Genomic DNA, 21,100 nt, shown 5'->3' on the forward strand with positions numbered 1-21,100 from the left:
CCATCTGGCGCATTTTGAAGCGAGACGTGCTACTATCCCGCATCAAGCGAGACATCACCATTAACCAAACGGGTCGAGCAGGGCACATGTGGCCTTTATGGACCATGACCCGCGGGCCATTTTGGCCCAATTATTTTAAAAAAGAAAAATACATAAAAATCTTTAAAAAGTGCAGTTTGCTACTAATCGGTTGTGTCATGCTTGCCACGAGCGCCTCGCCTAAGCGAACGAGCATGATACACAATGTGTCGCGGCCTAGGCATGGCCCGTTTAGTCCTATGGTGGGTCGAGCCTGCTATGTGCCGTGCGCGCGTGCTACCAGACCAGCCTGTGATGTTCGGCCCGGATGGCCACCTTTGGGTCCATATTGTGGTTGTGTGGAAGTTGCATCACAAATGGTTGGGTGCTTTTTCCGTAAAACATCATGATTTCTCTCGCTGCATATTACTAAGAAAGGAGGGTGTTACAAAGCGTTGATTTAGTGGAATGTGGAATTTTTGACGATTACAAATTTTCTTCCTTTTTGTGCAGAGCTTGATTTCTTCTTGAACTTTCTTCTACAATTGTATAAGCTCAGTTGATACCTTTAAGAATTAAATTATTCCTTATCAACCACATAGCCCAAGCAATGAGAATGAAGATCTTTGGTGAAAGGAATTGCCATCATCCCCTTGAAATGCTTGATAATTTTTTAAATACTTCCATGAGGTGGATCCAATGTGGGAAAAATATAAGTCCAACGGTGGTTGGCAAATGGGCAGTCAACGAAGAGTTGTCTCTAGTTTTCAAAGTGTACATTCCATGCATGCCACAGGTGTAATCAAGAATGATTAATCTTTTTTCCTTTGCAACAATGCTCTAGTGTTTAATCTATTATTTGCCAACAAGTAGAAGAAAACTTTGTGTTTCATATGGAAAAACCCTTTCTAAACCCATTCAGTTGCTTGGATGTGATTACTAGAACCAATTAGAGCCTTATATGCTTTGGCAACACTAGAAGTGCATGGGCAGCTAGGTAACTCCAAATATCTTTATTGACGGGATGAACAACCTGGTCTCTCCAAACTTGTAGTTGCATAAACGGAGCATAGGCCTCCTCACACAAGGGAAGATGAAACTGAAAGAAATATGCCCTAGAGGCAATAATAAAGTTATTATTTATTTCCTTATATCATGATAAATGTTTATTATTCATGCTAGAATTGTATTAACCGGAAACTTGATACATGTGTGAATACATAGACAAACAGAGTGTCACTAGTATGCCTCTACTTGACTAGCTCGTTGATCAAAGATGGTTATGTTTCCTAGCCATAGACATGAGTTGTCATTTGATTAACGGGATCACATCATTAGGAGAATGATGTGATTGACTTGACCCATTCCGTTAGCTTAGCACTCGATCGTTTAGTATGTTGCTATTGCTTTCTTCATGACTCATACATGTTCCTATGACTATGAGATTATGCAACTCCCGTTTACCAGAGGAACACTTTGTGTGCTACCAAACGTCACAACGTAACTGGGTGATTATAAAGGTGCTCTACAGGTGTCTCCGAAGGTACTTGTTGGGTTGGCGTATTTCGAGATTAGGATTTGTCACTCCGATTGTCGGAGAGGTATCTCTGGGCCCACTCGGTAATGCACATCACTATAAGCCTTGCAAGCATTGTGACTAATGAGTTAGTTGCGGGATGATGTGTTACGGAACGAGTAAAGAGACTTGCCGGTAACGAGATTGAACTAGGTATCGAGATACCGACGATCAAATCTCGGGCAGGTAACATACTGTGACAAAGGGAACAACGTATGTTGTTATGCGGTCTGACCGATAAAGATCTTCGTAGAATATGTGGGAGCCAATATGGGCATCCAGGTCCCGCTATTGGTTATTGACCGGAGACGTGTCTCGGTCATGTCTACATAGTTCTCGAACCCGTAGGGTCCGCACGCTTAACGTTACGATGACAGTTTTATTGAGTTTTGATGTACTGAAGGAGTTCGGAGTCCCGGATGAGATCGGGGATATGACGAGGAGTCTCGAAATGGCCGAGACGTAAAAATCGATATATTGGACGACTATATTCGGACTTCGAAAAGGTTCCGAGTGATTCGGGTATTTTTCGGAGTACCGGAGAGTTACGGGAATTCGTATTGGGCCTTAATGGGCCATACGGGAAAGGAGAGAAAGGCCTCAAAAGGTGGCCGCACCCCTCCCCATGGTCTGGTCCGAATTGGACTAGGGAAGGGGGGCGCACCCTTCCTTCTTTCTCCTTCCCCCTTCCCTTCTCCTACTTCCACAAGGAAAGGAGGAGTCCTACTCCCGGTGGGAGTAGGACTTCCCCCTATGGCGCGCCTCTCCCCTTGGCCGGCTGCCTCCCCCTTGCTCCTTTATATACGGGGGCAGGGGGGCACCCCAGAGACACAACAATTGATCCTTGAGATCTCTTAGCCGTGTGCGGTGCCCCCCTCCACCATATTACACCTCGATAATACCGTTGCGGAGCTTAGGCGAAGCCCTGCGTCGGTGGAACATCATCATCGTCACCACTTCGTCGTGCTGACGAAACTCTCCCTCAACACTCGGCTGGATCGGAGTTCGAGGGACGTCATCGAGCTGAACGTGTGTAGAACTCGGAGGTGCCGTGCGTTCGGTACTTGATCGGTCGGATCGTGAAGACGTACGACTACATCAACCGCGTTGTGATAACGCTTCCGCTGTCGGTCTACGAGGGTACGTGGACAACACTCTCCCCTCTCGTTGCTATGCATCACCATGATCTTGCGTGTGCGTAGGATTTTTTTTGAAATTACTACGTTCCCCAACAGTGGCATCCGAGCCTGGTTTTATGCGTTGATGCTATGCACGAGTAGAACACAAGTGAGTTGTGGGCGATATAAGTCATACTGCTTACCAGCATGTCATACTTTGGTTCAGCGGTATTGTGAGATGAAGCGGCCCGGACTGACATTACGCGTACGCTTACGCGAGACTGGTTTCACCGTTCGGAGCACTCGTTGCTTAAAGGTGACTGGCGGGTGTTTGTCTCTCTCACTTTAGTTGAACCGAGTGTGGCTACGCCCGGTCCTTGCGAAGGTTAAAACAGCACCAACTTGACAAACTATCGTTGTGGTTTTGATGCGTAGGTAAGAACGGTTCTTGCTAAGCCCGTAGCAGCCACGTAAAACATGCAACAACAAAGTAGAGGACGTCTAACTTGTTTTTGCAGGGCATGTTGTGATGTGATATGGTCAAGACATGATGTGATATAATGTGTTGTATGAGATGATCATGTTTTGTAACCGAGTTATCGGCAACTGGCAGGAGCCATATGGTTGTCGCTTTATTGTATGAGATGCAATCGCCATGTAATAGTTTTACTTTATCACTAAGCGGTAGCGATAGTCGTAAAAGCAATAAGTTGGCGAGACGACAACGATGCTACGATGGAGATCAAGGTGTCGCGCCGGTGACGATGGTGATCATGACGGTGCTTCGGAGATGGAGATCACAAGCACGGTGCTTCGGAGATGGAGATCACAAGCACAAGATGATGATGGCCATATCATATCACTTATATTGATTGCATGTGATGTTAATCCTTTCTGCATCTTATCTTGCTTTGTTTGACGGTAGCATTATAAGATGATCTCTCACTAAAATTTCAAGATAAAAGTGTTCTCCCTGAGTATGCACCGTTGCAAAAGTTCTTCGTGCTGAGACACCACGTGTTAATCGGGTGTGATAGGCTCTACGTTCAAATACAACGGGTGCAAAACAGTTGCACACGCGGAATACTCAGGTTAAACTTGACGAGCCTAGCATATACAGATATGGCCTCAGAACACAGAGACCGAAAGGTCGAACGTGAATCATATAGTAGATATGATCAACATAGTGATGTTCACCATTGAAACTACTCCATCTCACGTGTTAATCGGACATGGTTTAGTTGCTTTGGATCACGTAATCACTTAGATGATTAGAGAGATGTCTATCTAAGTGGGAGTTCTTAAGTAATATGATTAATTGAACTTAAATTTATCATGAACTTAGTCCTGATAGTATTTTTGCAAATTATGTTGTAGATCAATAGCTCGCGTTGTTGCTTCCCTGTATTTATTTTTGATATGTTCCTAGAGAAAAATTATGTTGAAAGATGTTAGTAGCAAAGCTGCGGATTGGATCCGTGATCTGAGGATTATCCTCATTGCTGCACAGAAGAATTATGTCCTTGATGCACCGCTAGGTGACAGACCTATTGCAGGAGCAGATGCAGATGTTATGAACGTTTGGCTAGCTCAATATGATGACTACTTGATAGTTTAGTGCACCATGCTTAATGGCTTAGAATCGGGACTTCAAAGACGTTTTGAACGTCATGGACCATATAAGATGTTCCAGGAGTTGAAGTTAATATTTCAAGCAAATACCCGAGTTGAGAGATATGAAGTCTCCAACAAGTTCTGTAGCTAAAATATGGAGGAGAATCGCTCAACTAGTGAGCATGTGCTCAGATTGTCTGGGTACTATAATCGCTTGAATCAAGTGGGAGTTAATCTTCCAGATAAAATAGTGATTGACAGAATTCTCTAGTCACCATCACCAAGTTAGTAGAACTTCGTGATGAACTAAAGTATGCAAGGGATGACGAAAGTAATTCCCGAGCTCTTCGTGATGCTGATATAGACGAAGGTAGAAATCAAGAAAAACATCAAGTGTTGATGGTTAACAAGACCACTAGTTTCAAGAAAAGGGCAAAGGGAAGAAGGGGAACTTCAAGAAGAACGGCAAGCAAGTTGCTGCTCAAGTGAAGAAGCCTAAGTCTGGTCCTAAGCCTGAGACTAAGTGCTTCTACTGCAAAGGGACTGGTCACTGGAAGCAGAACTACCCCAACTATTTGGTGGATAAGAAGGATGGCAAAGTGAACAAAGGTATATTGGATATACATGTTATTGATATGTACTTTACTAGTGTTTATAGCAACCCCTCGGTATTTGATACTGGTTCAGTTGCTAAGAGTAGTAACTCGAAACGGGAGTTGCAGAATAAACAGAGACTAGTAAAAGGAGAGGTGACGATGTGTGTTGGAAGTAGTTCCAAGATTGATATGGTCATCATCGTACACTCCCTGTACTTTCGGGATTAGTGTTGAAACTAAATAAGTGTTATTTGGTGTTTGCGTTGAGCATGAAAATGATTTGATCATGTTTTTTGCAATACGTTTATTCATTTAAGTTAGAGAACAATTGTTGTTCTGTCTACATGAATAAAAACCTTCTATGGTCATACACACCAACGAAAATGGTTTGTTGGATCTCGATCGTAGTGATACACATAATCATAATATTGAAGCCAAAAGATGCAAAGTTAATAATGATAGTGCAACTTATTTGTGGCACTGCCGTTTAGGTCATATTGGTGTAAAGCGCATGAAGAAACTCCATACTGATGGGATTTTGTAATCACTTGATTATGAATCACTTGATGCTTGCGATCCGTGCCTCATGGGCAAGATGACTAAAACGCCGTTCTCCGGAACTATCGAGAGAGCAACAGATTTGTTGGAAATCATACATATAGATGTATGTGGCCCGATGAATATTGAGGCTCGTAGCAGGTATCATTATTTTCTGACCTTCACAGATGATTTGAGCAGATATGGGTATATCTACTTAATGAAAACAGAAATCTGAAACATTTGAAAAGTTCATATAATTTCAGAGTGAAGCGGAAATCATTGTAACAAGAAAATAAAGTTTCTACGATCTGATCGCGGAGACAAATATTTGAGTTACGAGTTTGGTCTTCAATTAAAACAATGTGGAATAGTTTCACAAATTCATGCCACCTGGAACACCATAGCATAATGGTGTGTCCGAACGTCATAACCGTACTTTATTGGATATAGTGCAATCTATGATGTCTCTTACCAATTTACCACTATCGTTTTGGGGTTATGCATTAGAGACAGCTACATTCACGTTAAATAGGGCACCATCAAAATTCGTTGAGACGACGCCTTATGAACTGTGGTTTGGCAAGAAACCAAAGTTGTCGTTTCTTAAAGTTTGGGGTTGCGATGCTTATGTGAAAAAGTTTCATCCTGATAAGCTCAAACCCAAATCGGAGAAATGTGTCTTCATAGGATACCCAAAGGAGACAGTTGGGTACACCTTCTATCACAGATCCGAAGGCAAGACATTCGTTGCTTAGTATGGATCCTTTCTAGAGAAGGAGTTTCTCTCGAAAGAAGTGAGTGGGAGGAAAGTAGAACTTGATGAGGTAACTGTACTTGCTCCCTTATTGGAAAGTAGTTCATCACAGAAATCTGTTCCTGTGACTCCTACACCAATTAGTGAGGAAGTTAATGATGATGATCATGTAACTTCAGATCAAGTTACTACCAAACCTCGTAGGTAAACCAGAGTAAGATCCGCACCAGAGTGGTACGGTAATCCTGTTCTGGATGTTATGTTACTAGACCATGACGAACCTACGAACTATGAAGAAGCGATGGTGAACCCAGATTCCGCAAAATGGCTTGAAGCCATGAAATCTGAGATGAGATCCATGTATGAAGAACAAAGTATGGACTTTGGTTGACTTGCCCGATGATCGGCAAGCCATTGAAAATAAATGGATCTTCAAGAAGAAGACTGACGCTGACGGTAATGTTACTGTCTATAAAGCTCGACTTGTTGCGAAAGGTTTTTGACAAGTTCAAGGGATTGACTACGATGAGACCTTCTCACCCGTAGCGATGCTTAAGTCTGTCCGAATCATGTTAGCAATTGCCGCATTTTATGAAATCTGGCAAATGGATAAACAAAACTGCATTCCTTAATGGATTTATTAAAGAAGAGTTGTATATGATGCAACCAGAAGGTTTTGTCAATCCTAAAGGTGCTAACAAAATATGCAAGCTCCATCGATCCATCTATGGACTGGTGCAAGCATCTCGGAGTTGGAATATACGCTTTGATAAGTTGATCAAAGGATATAGTTTTATACAGACTTGCGGTGAAGCCTGTATTTACAAGAAAGTGAGTGGGAGCACTACAACATTTCTGATAAGTATATGTGAATGACATATTGTTGATCGGAAATAATGTAGAATTATTCTGCAAAGCATAAAGGAGTGTTTGAAAGGAGTTTTTCAAAGAAAGACCTCGGTGAAGCTGCTTACATATTGAGCATCAAGATGTATAGAGATAGATCAAGACGCTTGATAAGTTTTTTCAATGAGTACATACCTTAACAAGATTTTGAAGTGGTTCAAAATGGAACAGTCAAAGAAAGAGTTTCTTGCCTGTGTTACATGCTGTGAAATTGAGTAAGACTCAAAGCCCGACCACGGCAGAAGATAGAAAAAGAATGAAAGTCATTCCCTATGCCTCGGCCATAGGTTCTATAAAGTATGCCATGCTGTGTACCAGATCTATTGTATACCCTACACTGATTTTGGCAAGGGAGTACAATAGTGATCTAGGAGTAGATCACTGGATAGCGGTCAAAATTATTCTTAGTGGAATAAGGATATGTTTCTCGATTATGGAAGTGACAAAAGGTTCATCGTAAAGGGTTACGTCGATGCAAGTTTTGACACTAATCTAGATGACTCTAAGTCTCGGTCTAGATACATATTGAAAGTGGGAGCAATTAGCTAGAGTAGCTCCGTGCAGAGCATTGTAGACATAGAAATTTGCAAAATACTTACGGATCTGAATGTGACAGACCCGTTGACTAAAATTATCTCACAAGCAAAACATGATCACACAGTAGTACTCTTTGGGTGTTAATCACATAGCGATGTGAACTAGATTACCGACTCTAGTAAACCCTTTGGGTGTTGGTCACATGACGATGTGAACTATGGGTGTTAATCACATGGTGATGTGAACTATTGATGTTAAATCACATGGCGATGTGAACTAGTTATTGACTCTAGTGCAAGTGGGAGACTGAAGGAAATATGCCCTAGAGGCAATAATAAAGTTATTATTTATTTCCTTATATCATGATAAATGTTTATTATTCATGCTAGAATTGTATTAACCGGAAACTTGATACATGTGTGAATACATAGACAAACAGAGTGTCACTAGTATGCCTCTACTTGACTAGCTCGTTGATCAAAGATGGTTATGTTTCCTAGCCATAGACATGAGTTGTCATTTGATTAACGGGATCACATCATTAGGAGAATGATGTGATTGACTTGACCCATTCCGTTAGCTTAGCACTCGATCGTTTAGTATGTTGCTATTGCTTTCTTCATGACTCATACATGTTCCTATGACTATGAGATTATGCAACTCCCGTTTACCGGAGGAACACTTTGTGTGCTACCAAACGTCACAACGTAACTGGGTGATTATAAAGGTGCTCTATAGGTGTCTCCGAAGGTACTTGTTGGGTTGGCGTATTTCGAGATTAGGATTTGTCACTCCGATTGTCGGAGAGGTATCTCTGGGCCCACTCGGTAATGCACATCACTATAAGCCTTGCAAGCATTGTGACTAATGAGTTAGTTGCGGGATGATGTGTTACGGAACGAGTAAAGAGACTTGCCGGTAACGAGATTGAACTAGGTATCGAGATACCGACGATCAAATCTCGGGCAAGTAACATACCGGTGACAAAGGGAACAACGTATGTTGTTATGCGGTCTGACCGATAAAGATCTTCGTAGAATATGTGGGAGCCAATATGGGCATCTAGGTCCCGCTATTGGTTATTGACCGGAGACGTGTCTCGGTCATGTCTACATAGTTCTCGAACCCGTAGGGTCCGCACGCTTAACGTTACGATGACAGTTTTATTGAGTTTTGATGTACCGAAGGAGTTCGGAGTCCCGGATGAGATCGGGGATATGACGAGGAGTCTCGAAATGGTCGAGGCGTAAAAATCGATATATTGGACGACTATATTCGGACTTCGAAAAGGTTCCGAGTGATTCGGGTATTTTTCGGAGTACCGGAGAGTTACGGGAATTCGTATTGGGCCTTAATGAGCCATACGGGAAAGGAGAGAAAGGCCTCAAAAGGTGGCTGCACCCCTCCCCATGGTCTGGTCCGAATTGGACTAGGGAAGGGGGGCGCACCCTTCCTTCTTTCTCCTTCCCCCTTCCCTTCTCCTACTCCCACAAGGAAAGGAGGAGTCCTACTCCCGGTGGGAGTAGGACTCCCCCCTATGGCGCGCCTCTCCCCTTGGCCGGCTGCCTCCCCCTTGCTCCTTTATATACGGGGGCAGGGGGGACCCCAGAGACACAACAATTGATCCTTGAGATCTCTTAGCCGTGTGCGGTGCCCCCCTCCACCATATTACACCTCGATAATACCGTTGCGGAGCTTAGGCGAAGCCCTGCGTCGGTGGAACATCATCATCGTCACCACGCCGTCGTGCTGACGAAACTCTCCCTCAACACTCGGCTGGATCGGAGTTCGAGGGACGTCATCGAGCTGAATGTGTGTAGAACTCGGAGGTGCCGTGCGTTCGGTACTTGATCGGTCGGATCGTGAAGACGTACGACTACATCAACCGCGTTGTGATAACGCTTCCGCTGTCGGTCTACGAGGGTACGTGGACAACACTCTCCCCTCTCGTTGCTATGCATCACCATGATCTTGCGTGTGCGTAGGAATTTTTTTGAAATTACTACGTTCCCCAACAGAAACAACCTGCTAGGTGAATAGCTGACCCTATATCCCTAACGTAGCAATTATAGTTGATGTCAAATGAAAACATGTGAGGCCAAGAGTTTACCAAAGAAACATCTCTCAAGGATCAGACCAAAACAAAGTGGAGGTACCTGAATTGATATAAACCTCGCATATTGTTTATAAACTGGAATAAGTTTTATGCAGACTCTTCAACAAATTAATTGGTATCAGATAAAGTTGATGCATGAATTCAGTTTACCTATGCATATATACTTCAATTGCATACTTTACAACAAATATTAAGTGTAGAAAATGTACTTTTGACAAGTGGTACTTCACTTTCTCCAACCAGATTAAACCCTTTTCCGTTAGGCACAACTCAAAAGACATGATTGTTACAAATAGTGAGAGAGAAAGAGAAGGAATAGTGAGCTGGTGCACTAATAGAAACTTGTCGTGAATGTCCACACTACCATATTGATTCTTTCAAAAAAATGTGCTAAGTCCCGTACACCATTAGAGCTCATAGTCTTCATCCATTACAAGCAACAAAACACTGATAGCACGAAAGCATAGTGTCACACCCAACTTATTACATATCAAGAAGAAAATTATCACAATATTCAAGAGAAGCCTCCACAACATAGGCACAAGGCATGCGGCATTGATCATCAACGAGTCACTCGCTCTACGGTTCAGGTGCTCACTCCCAACACTTCTACCGGCTTCCCATGCCTCAACGTCATCTCCTTATGCATAAACTTGGCCTTCCCATCCTTTAGGCTAGATCTGTCCTATTTCTTCCACAGACATGTCCATGAAAGAAGAAGAAGAAACAAACACCTAGAGTAAATGCCCTCCAATGGCGATCCATCACAAATTTATCAAAGATAACTTTGTTCCTAGTAGTCCAAATCTGTCGTGTAGGGGGGCCAATCCAATCGCATATAATTTTTTCTAATTAAGATGGAACTAACAAGGACTCTTGTTTGGAGAGTGTATGAAAAGCACACACTAAGGCTAATTCTTTGATTAAGATGCAACAAATTTTATTTATAGAAGAATGAATGAAATCACACTAATGTTCTAACTCCTTTTATCATGGTTTATTTATGTGTACTTACCGCCTTATGAATAATATGAAGCACACATTGATGCTAAACTGGAAATTTTGCCAGTCTAATGTCGATTATGATATTAATGTAACATGTGGCGTATGATTATATTTCTGACCAAACATTGTTTGTAATAACGTGTCACACTACATTAAGTTCTTCTCCACCATCCGCCCTACAGTGATGCAAATCTATATATTTTATAAAGACAATCCCCACTAGCGAAAATCTAGACAATCCCCACTTACGTTCTACGCTAAGGGAAAACTCGAAAGGTTAAAGGATTGTAGCCAAAATGCTCATAGTAAAGAGAGAGGAGATTTGTTGTGATGACATATTTTATTTATGGAATTGTCATGATGCTCATGTCATGTTTTTATGTTGGCTTAAACAATGTTTTACGTGTCTCAGCTAGAAGGTTTTTTCATGAAAGAAAGGTAACATAAGGCATGTTGTGTAAATAATTAATTTTATGAACTAAGTCAAACATTTATACAATGGTACCTTAAGTCTGGGGGAGTAAGTTCACTACATTATGTAGATGAAAACTCACTGGCTAAACCAAGAATTTTCTGTCTCCCAATAGTGACATATAGCATCTTGGTGATTTTTCATGCATTAAATGTATGGAGAATCACCGAGACATAAGTCCAAGAGGATTATAAGCCCTACTATGATGGAATACATCGATGGAGCCAAAAAGGAACACATTGTGCATTAGTGCTCTATCTCAGTTGCTCCTAAAGTCGAGGGCAATAAAGTTGGACATTTAAGTGTTTGAGGAACCATTTAAACTGATCAGGTAATGTCGGTTCCTTATGCTTCAGCTATTAGAAGCGCCATGCATTAAAGTATCACCGCGCCCACTTATTTACAATCAGGATATTTGGTAAAAAAATGTGTTTAATCCAGAACTAGACCACTGGAGAGCCGATATCGAGTTTTTGCAGTATATGCAAGGCAATAAAGATAACATGCTCACTCATAACGAGTTTGATAACCTCAAATTTGTGGGTTAATCAGACATTGGTTTGGCAAGATGTGTAGATATGAGGACTTCCATGTAAAGTTACATCTACAATGTTGCATGAGGAGATTCGCCGAGGAGCTCATAAAGGAAAATCATGAAATAATCAATGATGCAAACGAATTCATGGCATGTTAAGAGGCTATCGGGCAAGTTGTTTGTCAAAGGAATCTTATTCCCGAAATGGTAGTGGTACTGTGGTAGACAACATACTTAAATGACTTACTTCGATCATGAACATGCAGTTCTCTATGCGAGTAACAACTAGACAATTGGTATTGCCAAAACCACTGGCATTATGTCATTGTTGTGAAATATAGAGTTCATGATCAAACATACGATGTTTGATTTGTAAGTTTTTGAGGTTCCTCTAAGTAAGGCTTAGCATTTACCCTTCTATGATAAGGTTGTCGGCATGGGTTAGGGAAGCTTTTTGATCCTGGAAATTTAGGACCATCAAATAAACCAACTCCCATAAAGTATTATGTATTCCATTTTGAGGTAGATGATATACTATAAGTATTGAGGTTAAGTGACACTTCATCTGTCATTGCAACACCTTACTTTGGTATATTATTTCTATTGAGAGTGGCTTATGATGTTTGTTGAGCATACTATCAAGGGAAGAATGTTGAAATTGATCTCATGTTGTTGTTAACCGAGAGAAAATATGGGAGACAAAGTCTCCTCCCCGAACGATTGTGCTCAGATCGGAGGCACCAATAACTTACTTTTGGTTTCGGTCTATGGTCCACTAATACGTCTCCAACGTATCTATAATTTTTTATTGTTCCATGCTATGACATTATCCATCTTGAATGTTTCATATGCATTATGGTGCTATTTTATATCATTTTTTGGGACTAACCTACTAACCTAGTGCCCAATGCCAGTTGCTGTTTTTTCTTGTTTTTGTCTTTTACAAAAAATCAATACCAAACGGAACGAAACTTTTTGAGGACTTTTCTTGGACCAGAAGACAACTACGAAGCTTCGAGAGGAGGCCAGAAGACCCACGAGGAGGCCACAAGGGGGGGGGGACCTAGGCTTGTGGGCCCCTTGCAAGTCTTCTAACCCTAATTCCAGCTCCATAAATACCGAAATATTCCCCTTACATCAGAGGGCACACCAAAAATACTTTTCCGCCGCCGCAAGCTTCTATTCTCGTGAGATCCCATCTTGGGGCCTTTTCCGGTACTCTGCCTGAGGGGGATTCGATCACGGAGGGCCTCTACATCAACCTTGCTGCCCTTCCGATGATGTGTGAGTAGTTTACCACAGACCTATGGGCCCATAGCTAGTAGCTAGATGACTTCTTCTCTCTCTTTGATCTTCAATACAATGTTCTCCTCGATATTCTTGGAGATCTATTCGATGTAATCTTCTTTTGCGGTGTGTTTGTTGAGATCCGATGAATTGTGGATTTATGATCAGATTATCTATGAATATTATTTAAGTATTCTCTGAACTCGTTTATGCATGATTAAGATAGCTTTGTATTTCTCTCCGATCCATCGATTTGGTTTGGCCAACTAGATTGGTTTTTCTTGCAATGAGAGAGGTGCTTTGTGATGGGTTTAATCTTGCGGTGTCCTCACCCAGTGACAGAAGGGGTAGCGAGGCACGTATTTCTATTGTTGCCATTAAGGATAAAAAGATGGGGGGTTTTACCATATTGATTGGATCTATCCCTCTACATTATGTCATTTTGCTTAAGGCGTTACTCCGTTCTTGTTAACTTAATTCACTAGATGCATGCCGGATAGTGGTCGATGTGTGAATTAATAGTAGTAGATGCAGGCAGGAGTCGGTCTACTTGTCATGGACATGATGCCTATATTCATGATCATTGCCTTAGATATAGTCATAACTTTGCGCTTTTCTATCAATTGCTCAACAGTAATTTGTTTATCCACCGTATGCTTTATTCAAGAGATAAGCCTCTAGTGAAACCTATGCCCCCCGGTCTATTTTCCATCATATATTTTCAGATCTATAAAACCAAAAACCCCAAAATACCTTGCTGTAATTTATTTTGCCTTTTACTTATCTTTTATATCTATCTTTTTCAGATCTCACTCTTACTAGTGACCATAAAGGGGTTGACAATCCCTTTTTCGCGTTGTGTGCAAGTGTTTGTTAGTTTGTGCAGGTGCATCTATTGGGTACTTGTGTGTTCCTCCTACTGGATTGATACCTTGGTTCTTAACTGGGGGAGATACTTATCTCTACTTTGCTGCATCACCCTTTCCTCTTCAAGGAAAAAAACAACGCAAACTCAAGACGTAGCATCCACGTAGTGTCAAATATAAAAGGAGGAGGTCCTTCCCATCTAGGGATGATGACTTGCGTACGTATGCCCCCACCCCCAACTCCTAACAACCGATCCTAAAAGTGCGTTAACGGGGACTCACAAGACCGTCTCCATCGCCAGCCACCAGTGGGCTGTTCCAGCGGCTTCCTGCTACCATCTACCCTAAGGCCCCAAGGTGCAGACATCATGGGCAATCCTCTATGAGTCCATATGCCAATCACAGTTAGTCACTAATATTCTATTTAAATGGTGTTCTAGTTAAGAGATCTAAGATCCTATTATTTCAACCTTATAGGGTTATGTCTAACAACACTTTCTCTTGTTAAACATAGTTAGAAATTAAATCTTGAAAGAGCTGCCACATAAAGATTCAGATAAAAGGAAGTACCTTTTCGACATATCTCTGTATATTGTATACACGAATATAGGATCCGCTATACCCGCTTGTGAAATAAAAACTAAATCGTTTCTCTTGACCCCATATCCAAATAAAAGAAAGCGGTAAGTAATAAATTTTAATCAAATAGAAGAATCAAATTGATCCGTGATTAAATTCCTTTCACTTCTTGTATTTTTGTTTTACAAATTTGGTTGAGTGAGGGATCAAAATTCCAAATCCACTCATGATGTGCCCTAGAAACATCTTTTCCAATATTGGAATAGACAGATTTAGTAGAGAACAACTTGCTACAGTAGTAGTCAAGGACCAAGACACCACGTCAAGATTAGTACCTAGATGTAGGTTATTAGCTTTCTGCCTAATCTCCATTGACCAGTCAACTAAGAATGCATACGGTGCCTCGAGGGGGTCTCAAATTGGAGATGCAAAACATCAGGAACAATATCGAGGCAACTCTTTACTTCCCTACAAAAAAAAGAGTGTACGAGTTTTTTTTGAACAACAAAAGGCGCTCGAAGCGCCAAATTCATTGAGCTCAGTAACAATGTACAGTGTGAATTACAAACTCCTGATCCTGAAAGTTGGAAAGAAGAGATACAACAGCACATGAAGTATGCCTATGAGCTGAAGCAAAACAACAAACTTCAGGTTGAACACATTGATGTAAAACCTGTTGAGCTACATTGTGTGCTATGCCATTTATTTCTCTGGAAATATGAAAGACTTGAGGCTACAGATTGGTAGCATGGTTGAAGAAAGTAGCCAAAGGCTTCCTAATGCACCAAGGAGTGGTAGATTCTACTATCCTTCCAATAGCAGCCACCGACGATAGTGAGAGGAAATCCATGAGAAATGTTGGTCGAAGAATATTGAGCTTACTAGCCACTTGAGCAACAAAAGAGAGAGCCAGAGCTTCAGCATGTAGAGGAGAAGTAGTAGGAGGAGCAGAAGCTTGAATCTGCACATTCACTTGATCTTGAGCCAAGGAAATATAAATACCCACTCCCGTTGCAATTTCTCCTTGTGGTAAACTAGGAACTTTCCGAGATCTGAAAGCTGCATCAGAGTAAATTTTGGGGCCCGAAACAAGCAAATCCGACCGGAGAGTTCGTCCCTGCATAGGAAGCTGATCAAGAGGAAGTTGTACTTGTGGTGTCACCTGCATCTGAGACAAGTGAGGTAAATCAATATAAGCATCAGAAGACAAAGCTTTAGTGGCAAGGTGCACATGATGAGGAGGAGCCTTATTCCTATCAAAGAGATAATCATTTCTAGCCTTCCAAAGACACCACAAGAAGTTTAGAATGTTTGAAATAGAACCGTATGGATGTCCCATGCGAAGAAAGGCAATGAGAATGGAATGCATAGAAGCATGGCCTTGGACTAAAACATCCGACCTAATGAACCAAGGGGAATCAAACCAAGTAGCTCGTGCAAAAGGACATAGGGAAAATAAATGGAACTCATCCTCTTGAATGCCACACCTACAACAGTTGGGAGAGATATGATTAGAGAAACGGCCTGCCCGCAAGCCTGTAGGTAAAGCTCTCCTAAGAAGCCTCCATGCAAAAGTTTGCACCCTAGGAATGAGCTGCTTTTGTTTCCAGACCAGTTTGAGAAGGTCCTTGAGCTCCAGAGATAATACAGAAGGCGCATCTCTAGGATTTGTATGAATTTCCTGCAAACAAAGCTTATAAGCAGATTTGGAAGAACAAATTCCATCAGGTGTCAGATTCCAACAGAGTAAATCTGGGCCGTCATCATCAATGATATCAGTTTGAGCAATGACTGAAGCCATAGGTTGCTGAAAAAGTAAATGTATTAAACCATTATTCCAATTTTTTTGGCCAGGGAGCCAAAGATCCCTAACTAAAGAAGGATAAATAAAACTTGGTTGTTGAATATTAAGATAGTCATGAATGCTAGTCCAAAGAGTGCACCAAGGAGAACTCCAGATTGAGATATTACCTTGTGTCAATTGATAAAAAGAATGAGCTCTTAACTTAGGCATCATTTTCAAAACAGAGGTCCAGAAAGCAGATTTAGGAGAGTAAGGAGTAGCTGTCCAAATAGAAGAGTCATGGAAATATTAGCCTGAAGGACCAAATATAGCTGAGAGGAAGGGGATTAAGCAATTCTCCAAACAGCTGCAAGAACAAGACTTTCATTAATCGCTTTCAAATTCCTTATACCTAGGCCACCTTCTTCTTTAGAATTGCAAATATCTTTCCATGCTCGAAGACAAAGACTCCTGCTTGAATCATTTTCCCTGACACCTGTCCACCAAAAATTCCTACTGACATCAGTGAGCTTAGCAAGAAACTTCTTAGTGAACAAAATGTTAGCCATATAATAAACAGGAATAGCTGAGAAAACAGAACGAATCAATTCCAACCTAGCAGCATGAGAAAGCATATTGGCTTTATAAGCAGGCAGTTTATTCTTAAACTTGTCAAGCACAAAGTTATAAGCAACACTTCTATTCTTAGCAGGAAGAATAAGTGGATGACCAAGATGGGTGAAATTACTATCCAAATTTGAAACAGAAAAAAATTGCTTAATCTCCTGAATAGTAGCTTGACTAACATGAGAACTAAAAAGATGAGAACTAAAAAGAATGGCAGATTTAGCCCAGTTTGGAGTTTGACCAGAGATAGAACAGAAATGATGGATGAGATGAGCCATAGAATTTGCTTCCTGAACAGATGGATACCACTGAGAAGTTTGCGAAAAATGTCAAGTTGCAGTTAACCAGCTTGGGATAAGAACAACCGTCACTGTGAAAACTACATCTGCCATCCCCTTCACAACACCTACGTTTTTCACAGCTTCTCGTGGGTCACGGCTAAAACCGACGCTTCCACGTGAACGAGCGCTACGTTCACGTCTGCGTCCCCTGTGAAATTATCAGCGACGAGTGCCAACTGCCAAGTGGAGTGAGTAGCCGGGCACGCCCGTGATCTGAAGAAATCCGTGGAAAAACCCACGACCACAAGAAAATCCACAGCACCCAATCGCCCAACCTCCACGGCGATCATGAGCCATAGCCACACCTGTCCCCTCCACCCTGAGGCTCCCGCCGCGCCACCTCATCCGCGATATCCACCACGCCAATGGCGTCCGAGCTCCAGATTTTTTTGGCCCCCGCCGTCTCATCCCCTTCCCCTTCCTCCCGCCGGGTTAAATAGCTGCCTCCGCCGCTCCTCTCAAACCATCCCGCCATACACCACCACAGCCCCACTCTCAGAGAGCACGGACGCCGGACACGCACGAGTCTTCTTGAAGCAATGGCGACCACCGCGATGGCGCTCTCCCCCTCGTCCTTCGCCGGGAAGGCGGTCAAGGACCTGCCGTCGTCGGCGCTCTTCGGGGAGGCGCGCGTCACCATGCGCAAGACCGCGGCCAAGGCCAAGCCGGTGTCGTCCGGCAGCCCGTGGTACGGGTCCGACCGCGTGCTCTACCTCGGCCCGCTCTCCGGCGACCCCCCGAGCTACCTCACCGGCGAGTTCCCCGGCGACTACGGGTGGGACACCGCGGGGCTGTCGGCCGACCCCGAGACCTTCGCCAAGAACCGGGAGCTGGAGGTGATCCACTGCCGGTGGGCCATGCTGGGCGCGCTCGGCTGCGTCTTCCCCGAGCTGCTCGCCCGCAACGGCGTCAAGTTCGGCGAGGCCGTGTGGTTCAAGGCCGGCTCCCAGATCTTCAGCGAGGGCGGCCTCGACTACCTCGGCAACCCCAGCCTGGTCCACGCGCAGAGCATCCTCGCCATCTGGGCCTGCCAGGTCGTGCTCATGGGCGCCGTCGAGGGGTACCGCGTCGCCGGCGGCCCGCTCGGCGAGATCGTCGACCCGCTCTACCCCGGCGGCAGCTTCGACCCCCTGGGCCTTGCCGACGACCCTGAGGCGTTCGCGGAGCTCAAGGTGAAGGAGATCAAGAACGGCCGCCTCGCCATGTTCTCCATGTTCGGCTTCTTCGTGCAGGCCATCGTCACCGGCAAGGGCCCCCTCGAGAACCTCGCCGACCACCTCTCCGACCCCGTCAACAACAACGCCTGGGCCTTCGCCACCAACTTCGTGCCCGGCAAGTAAGCTGCTAGGTGTTGTGTCTGGAAACCGACCGTGCACGTGCGTACGTACGCGATCAAGTGTGCGCATGCATGCATGCAGCTGGGTTTCGTTTGTACTACAACCATGCATGATGTAAAGTACGAAGGTTGAATGCAAAAGACTGTTGTTAGACTTGATGATCTCTCAGGATCAACCAGAGCATGCAATCACCTATGTTAATTAACCGGTAGCTGATCATGCAATCGATCGGCTTTTAGTTTCTTAGTTCAGTACGTATACGTAGATGCTTATCATACAGCGGCAGTGGATCTTTACTGCAGTAAAAGTAGATGTCTTTGGCGAGAATCAAGAGGAACTTTTTTTCCAAGTGGAGAACAATAATCTGTCTGAAAGTTGAACTTGAAACCACCGTTAAGTAATCTACGGCAATCTGACGAACCTGTCCATGAATGGCGAATCCATCAGCGAGAAGCTACGTCGCAAGCTAAAGCAGGCAGCAGAACTTTCAGGAACGTTGCCCACCCTAACAAGCAGCAGGAATCCTGAAGGAAAAGAGGACCTTTCAGAAAATGACAGAGTAAGCATGTAGATTTGAAGGCTTAAAGACACAAAACTGAAGAAACTAGAAATGCATGGCCTAGAGAGTCACTAGAAGAAAATTAAATTAGCATCACAAGATTTTTATGGGCTGCAAGGGTATGATGCCAAGTCAGACAACACATTCAGTGGAGGTGCATGCGGCGTAAAAGATAGCATTAGCAGTACAGCAAAACAAATCAAAATTTCAAACGGCGCCACAATCGTGCTCCAGAGAAGAAGAATATAAAGAGAAACATATTCAGACCAGCAAGTCAAGAACAAAATTGACTTGGCATCATCAGCCGGTACAGTAATTACATATGATGCTTCTGTTGTTTGAACACCCAATAATCCTCGGACACATACTCCTCCGTAAACAGATATAAGAGCGTTTAGATCACTCTTATATTTCTTTAGGGAGGGAGTACTAGGTACCAAATCACACTTGCTGGAAACTGTAATCATGAGGAGTGGTAATTTGTAGCTACAATACATGCACTGCCTTTACTGGTAGTTGATAGCACGTGGACTAGTACATGGTAGTAGCAGCACACACAACAAAGTACAACTTGCTCTCCAAATCACAAAGCAATACTGCATACAACTCTTGAACAGTTCGACTGAACATATATGCCGTGAGGTCCTCACGCTGTGTCGCCGCGGGTCTTCTTCATCAGGCGAGCCCAAGCTATAGCCACCGTAACGATGGCAACAAGAGTCGGGACTATATACACATACGCATAGGGCGCACAGGCCCGTTGTGAGCGACATCGAGTAGATAGCCATTGATCGACGACGGTGTGATTCATCAGAACATTTAGCGTCTCAGGATCAGATAGATAGACAAAAGCGCTACACATGCACAAACGGGGGTACGGGTATCTGCAGAGGGGTTCATGAAGGATTTGCATGCAAGTTATATTGAGTTGGTCGGAAAGGCTGTTTACTGCTCCTTGCACTATACCGCTTGTCAAATCTTGGCCCCTCAGAAAATTATATATCTTGAATAAACAAAAACAAAAATGTGAATGTGTATTTGTGAGATGTATACGGGCCGTGCCGTGCCGGCCCGCATGCTGCAGCCTGCAGCCCAGGCACGACCCAGCTTCTAATCGGGCCGGCCCACCGGCACACCAGGCCCATTAGTCTGCCTGCTATTTGGCGTAGTGGGCTTTTTTGGGAGCAACTAGTTAAAGAGCGCTCCGAAGGAGCGCTTCGGGAGCACTCCGCGCATGACAAGTGTCGCGCGCGGAGCGCTCCCGTGAGGGAAAACCACTTGGCGCGGTTGGTTCTCGGTTTTCCCTTTCCGGTTTGTGGTTTCGTGCGTTTTGCAGTTTGACCCTCGAACTACCAGAATTTTCTGTTTTTCTCTTTCCGCGCGAAAACACAAAGAAAATACCAGTTCGCGCGGTTGGTTTCCTGTTTCCCTTTCTCGTTTCCCTTTTTGTTCCCATTATATTTCCGGGTAATGGAGATTTATGGGGTAGTTACGGGCGGGGACTACCAACACTATCAAATGTGACCTTTCAAGTAAAGAAAAAAAATAACTTTTTAATGTAAAAAGGCAGTCTGCAGAATCGTTCAATCGTGTGACTTCTTTATAGCCACAGGTGAACACTAGGAGAGGCACGGGTGTATAACTTTACTAAATTGAAGAAAAGCGCCTCCGGCTCGCTTTCGGCTCGTTTAATTTTCATAAACATCTTGAGGGGGGGGCATAGGTCGAAGTGTGTGTTGGTCGTGCGGCGCGTTGTACCTCGTGGTGTGACACGGCGCCTCAGGCGCGAGGGAACCTCCGGCTCGTTTAATTTTCATAAACATCTTGAAGGGGGGCATAGGTCGAAGTGTGTGTTGGTCGTGCGGCGTGCTGGTTCGTGCGGCGCGTTGTACCTCGTGGTGTGACACAGCGCCTCCGGCGCGAGGGAACCTCCG

General features: G+C 43.6%; 2 protein-coding genes across 2 annotated transcripts; one reads left to right on the forward strand and one right to left on the reverse strand.

Annotated features, from left to right (window-relative positions):
- Positions 1-15,030: 15,030 nt before the first annotated feature.
- Positions 15,031-17,441, reverse strand: LOC123183159 (uncharacterized). Its single transcript, XM_044595906.1, has 2 exons — positions 16,715-17,441; positions 15,031-16,583 (listed from the first exon to the last, which is right to left on the reverse strand). Exons 1-2 carry the CDS (start codon positions 17,205-17,207, stop codon positions 15,253-15,255), a joined length of 1,824 nt encoding a protein of 607 aa, XP_044451841.1. The 5' UTR covers positions 17,208-17,441; the 3' UTR covers positions 15,031-15,252.
- A 272-nt stretch (positions 17,442-17,713) lies between these two features.
- Positions 17,714-18,760, forward strand: LOC100682487 (chlorophyll a-b binding protein of LHCII type 1). Its single transcript, XM_044595907.1, has one exon. It carries the CDS (start codon positions 17,810-17,812, stop codon positions 18,608-18,610), a length of 801 nt encoding a protein of 266 aa, XP_044451842.1. The 5' UTR covers positions 17,714-17,809; the 3' UTR covers positions 18,611-18,760.
- Positions 18,761-21,100: the final 2,340 nt, after the last annotated feature.

This window comes from Triticum aestivum, chromosome 1D (genome assembly GCF_018294505.1).
Source record: "Triticum aestivum cultivar Chinese Spring chromosome 1D, IWGSC CS RefSeq v2.1, whole genome shotgun sequence".
Lineage (NCBI taxonomy): Eukaryota > Viridiplantae > Streptophyta > Magnoliopsida > Poales > Poaceae > Triticum > Triticum aestivum.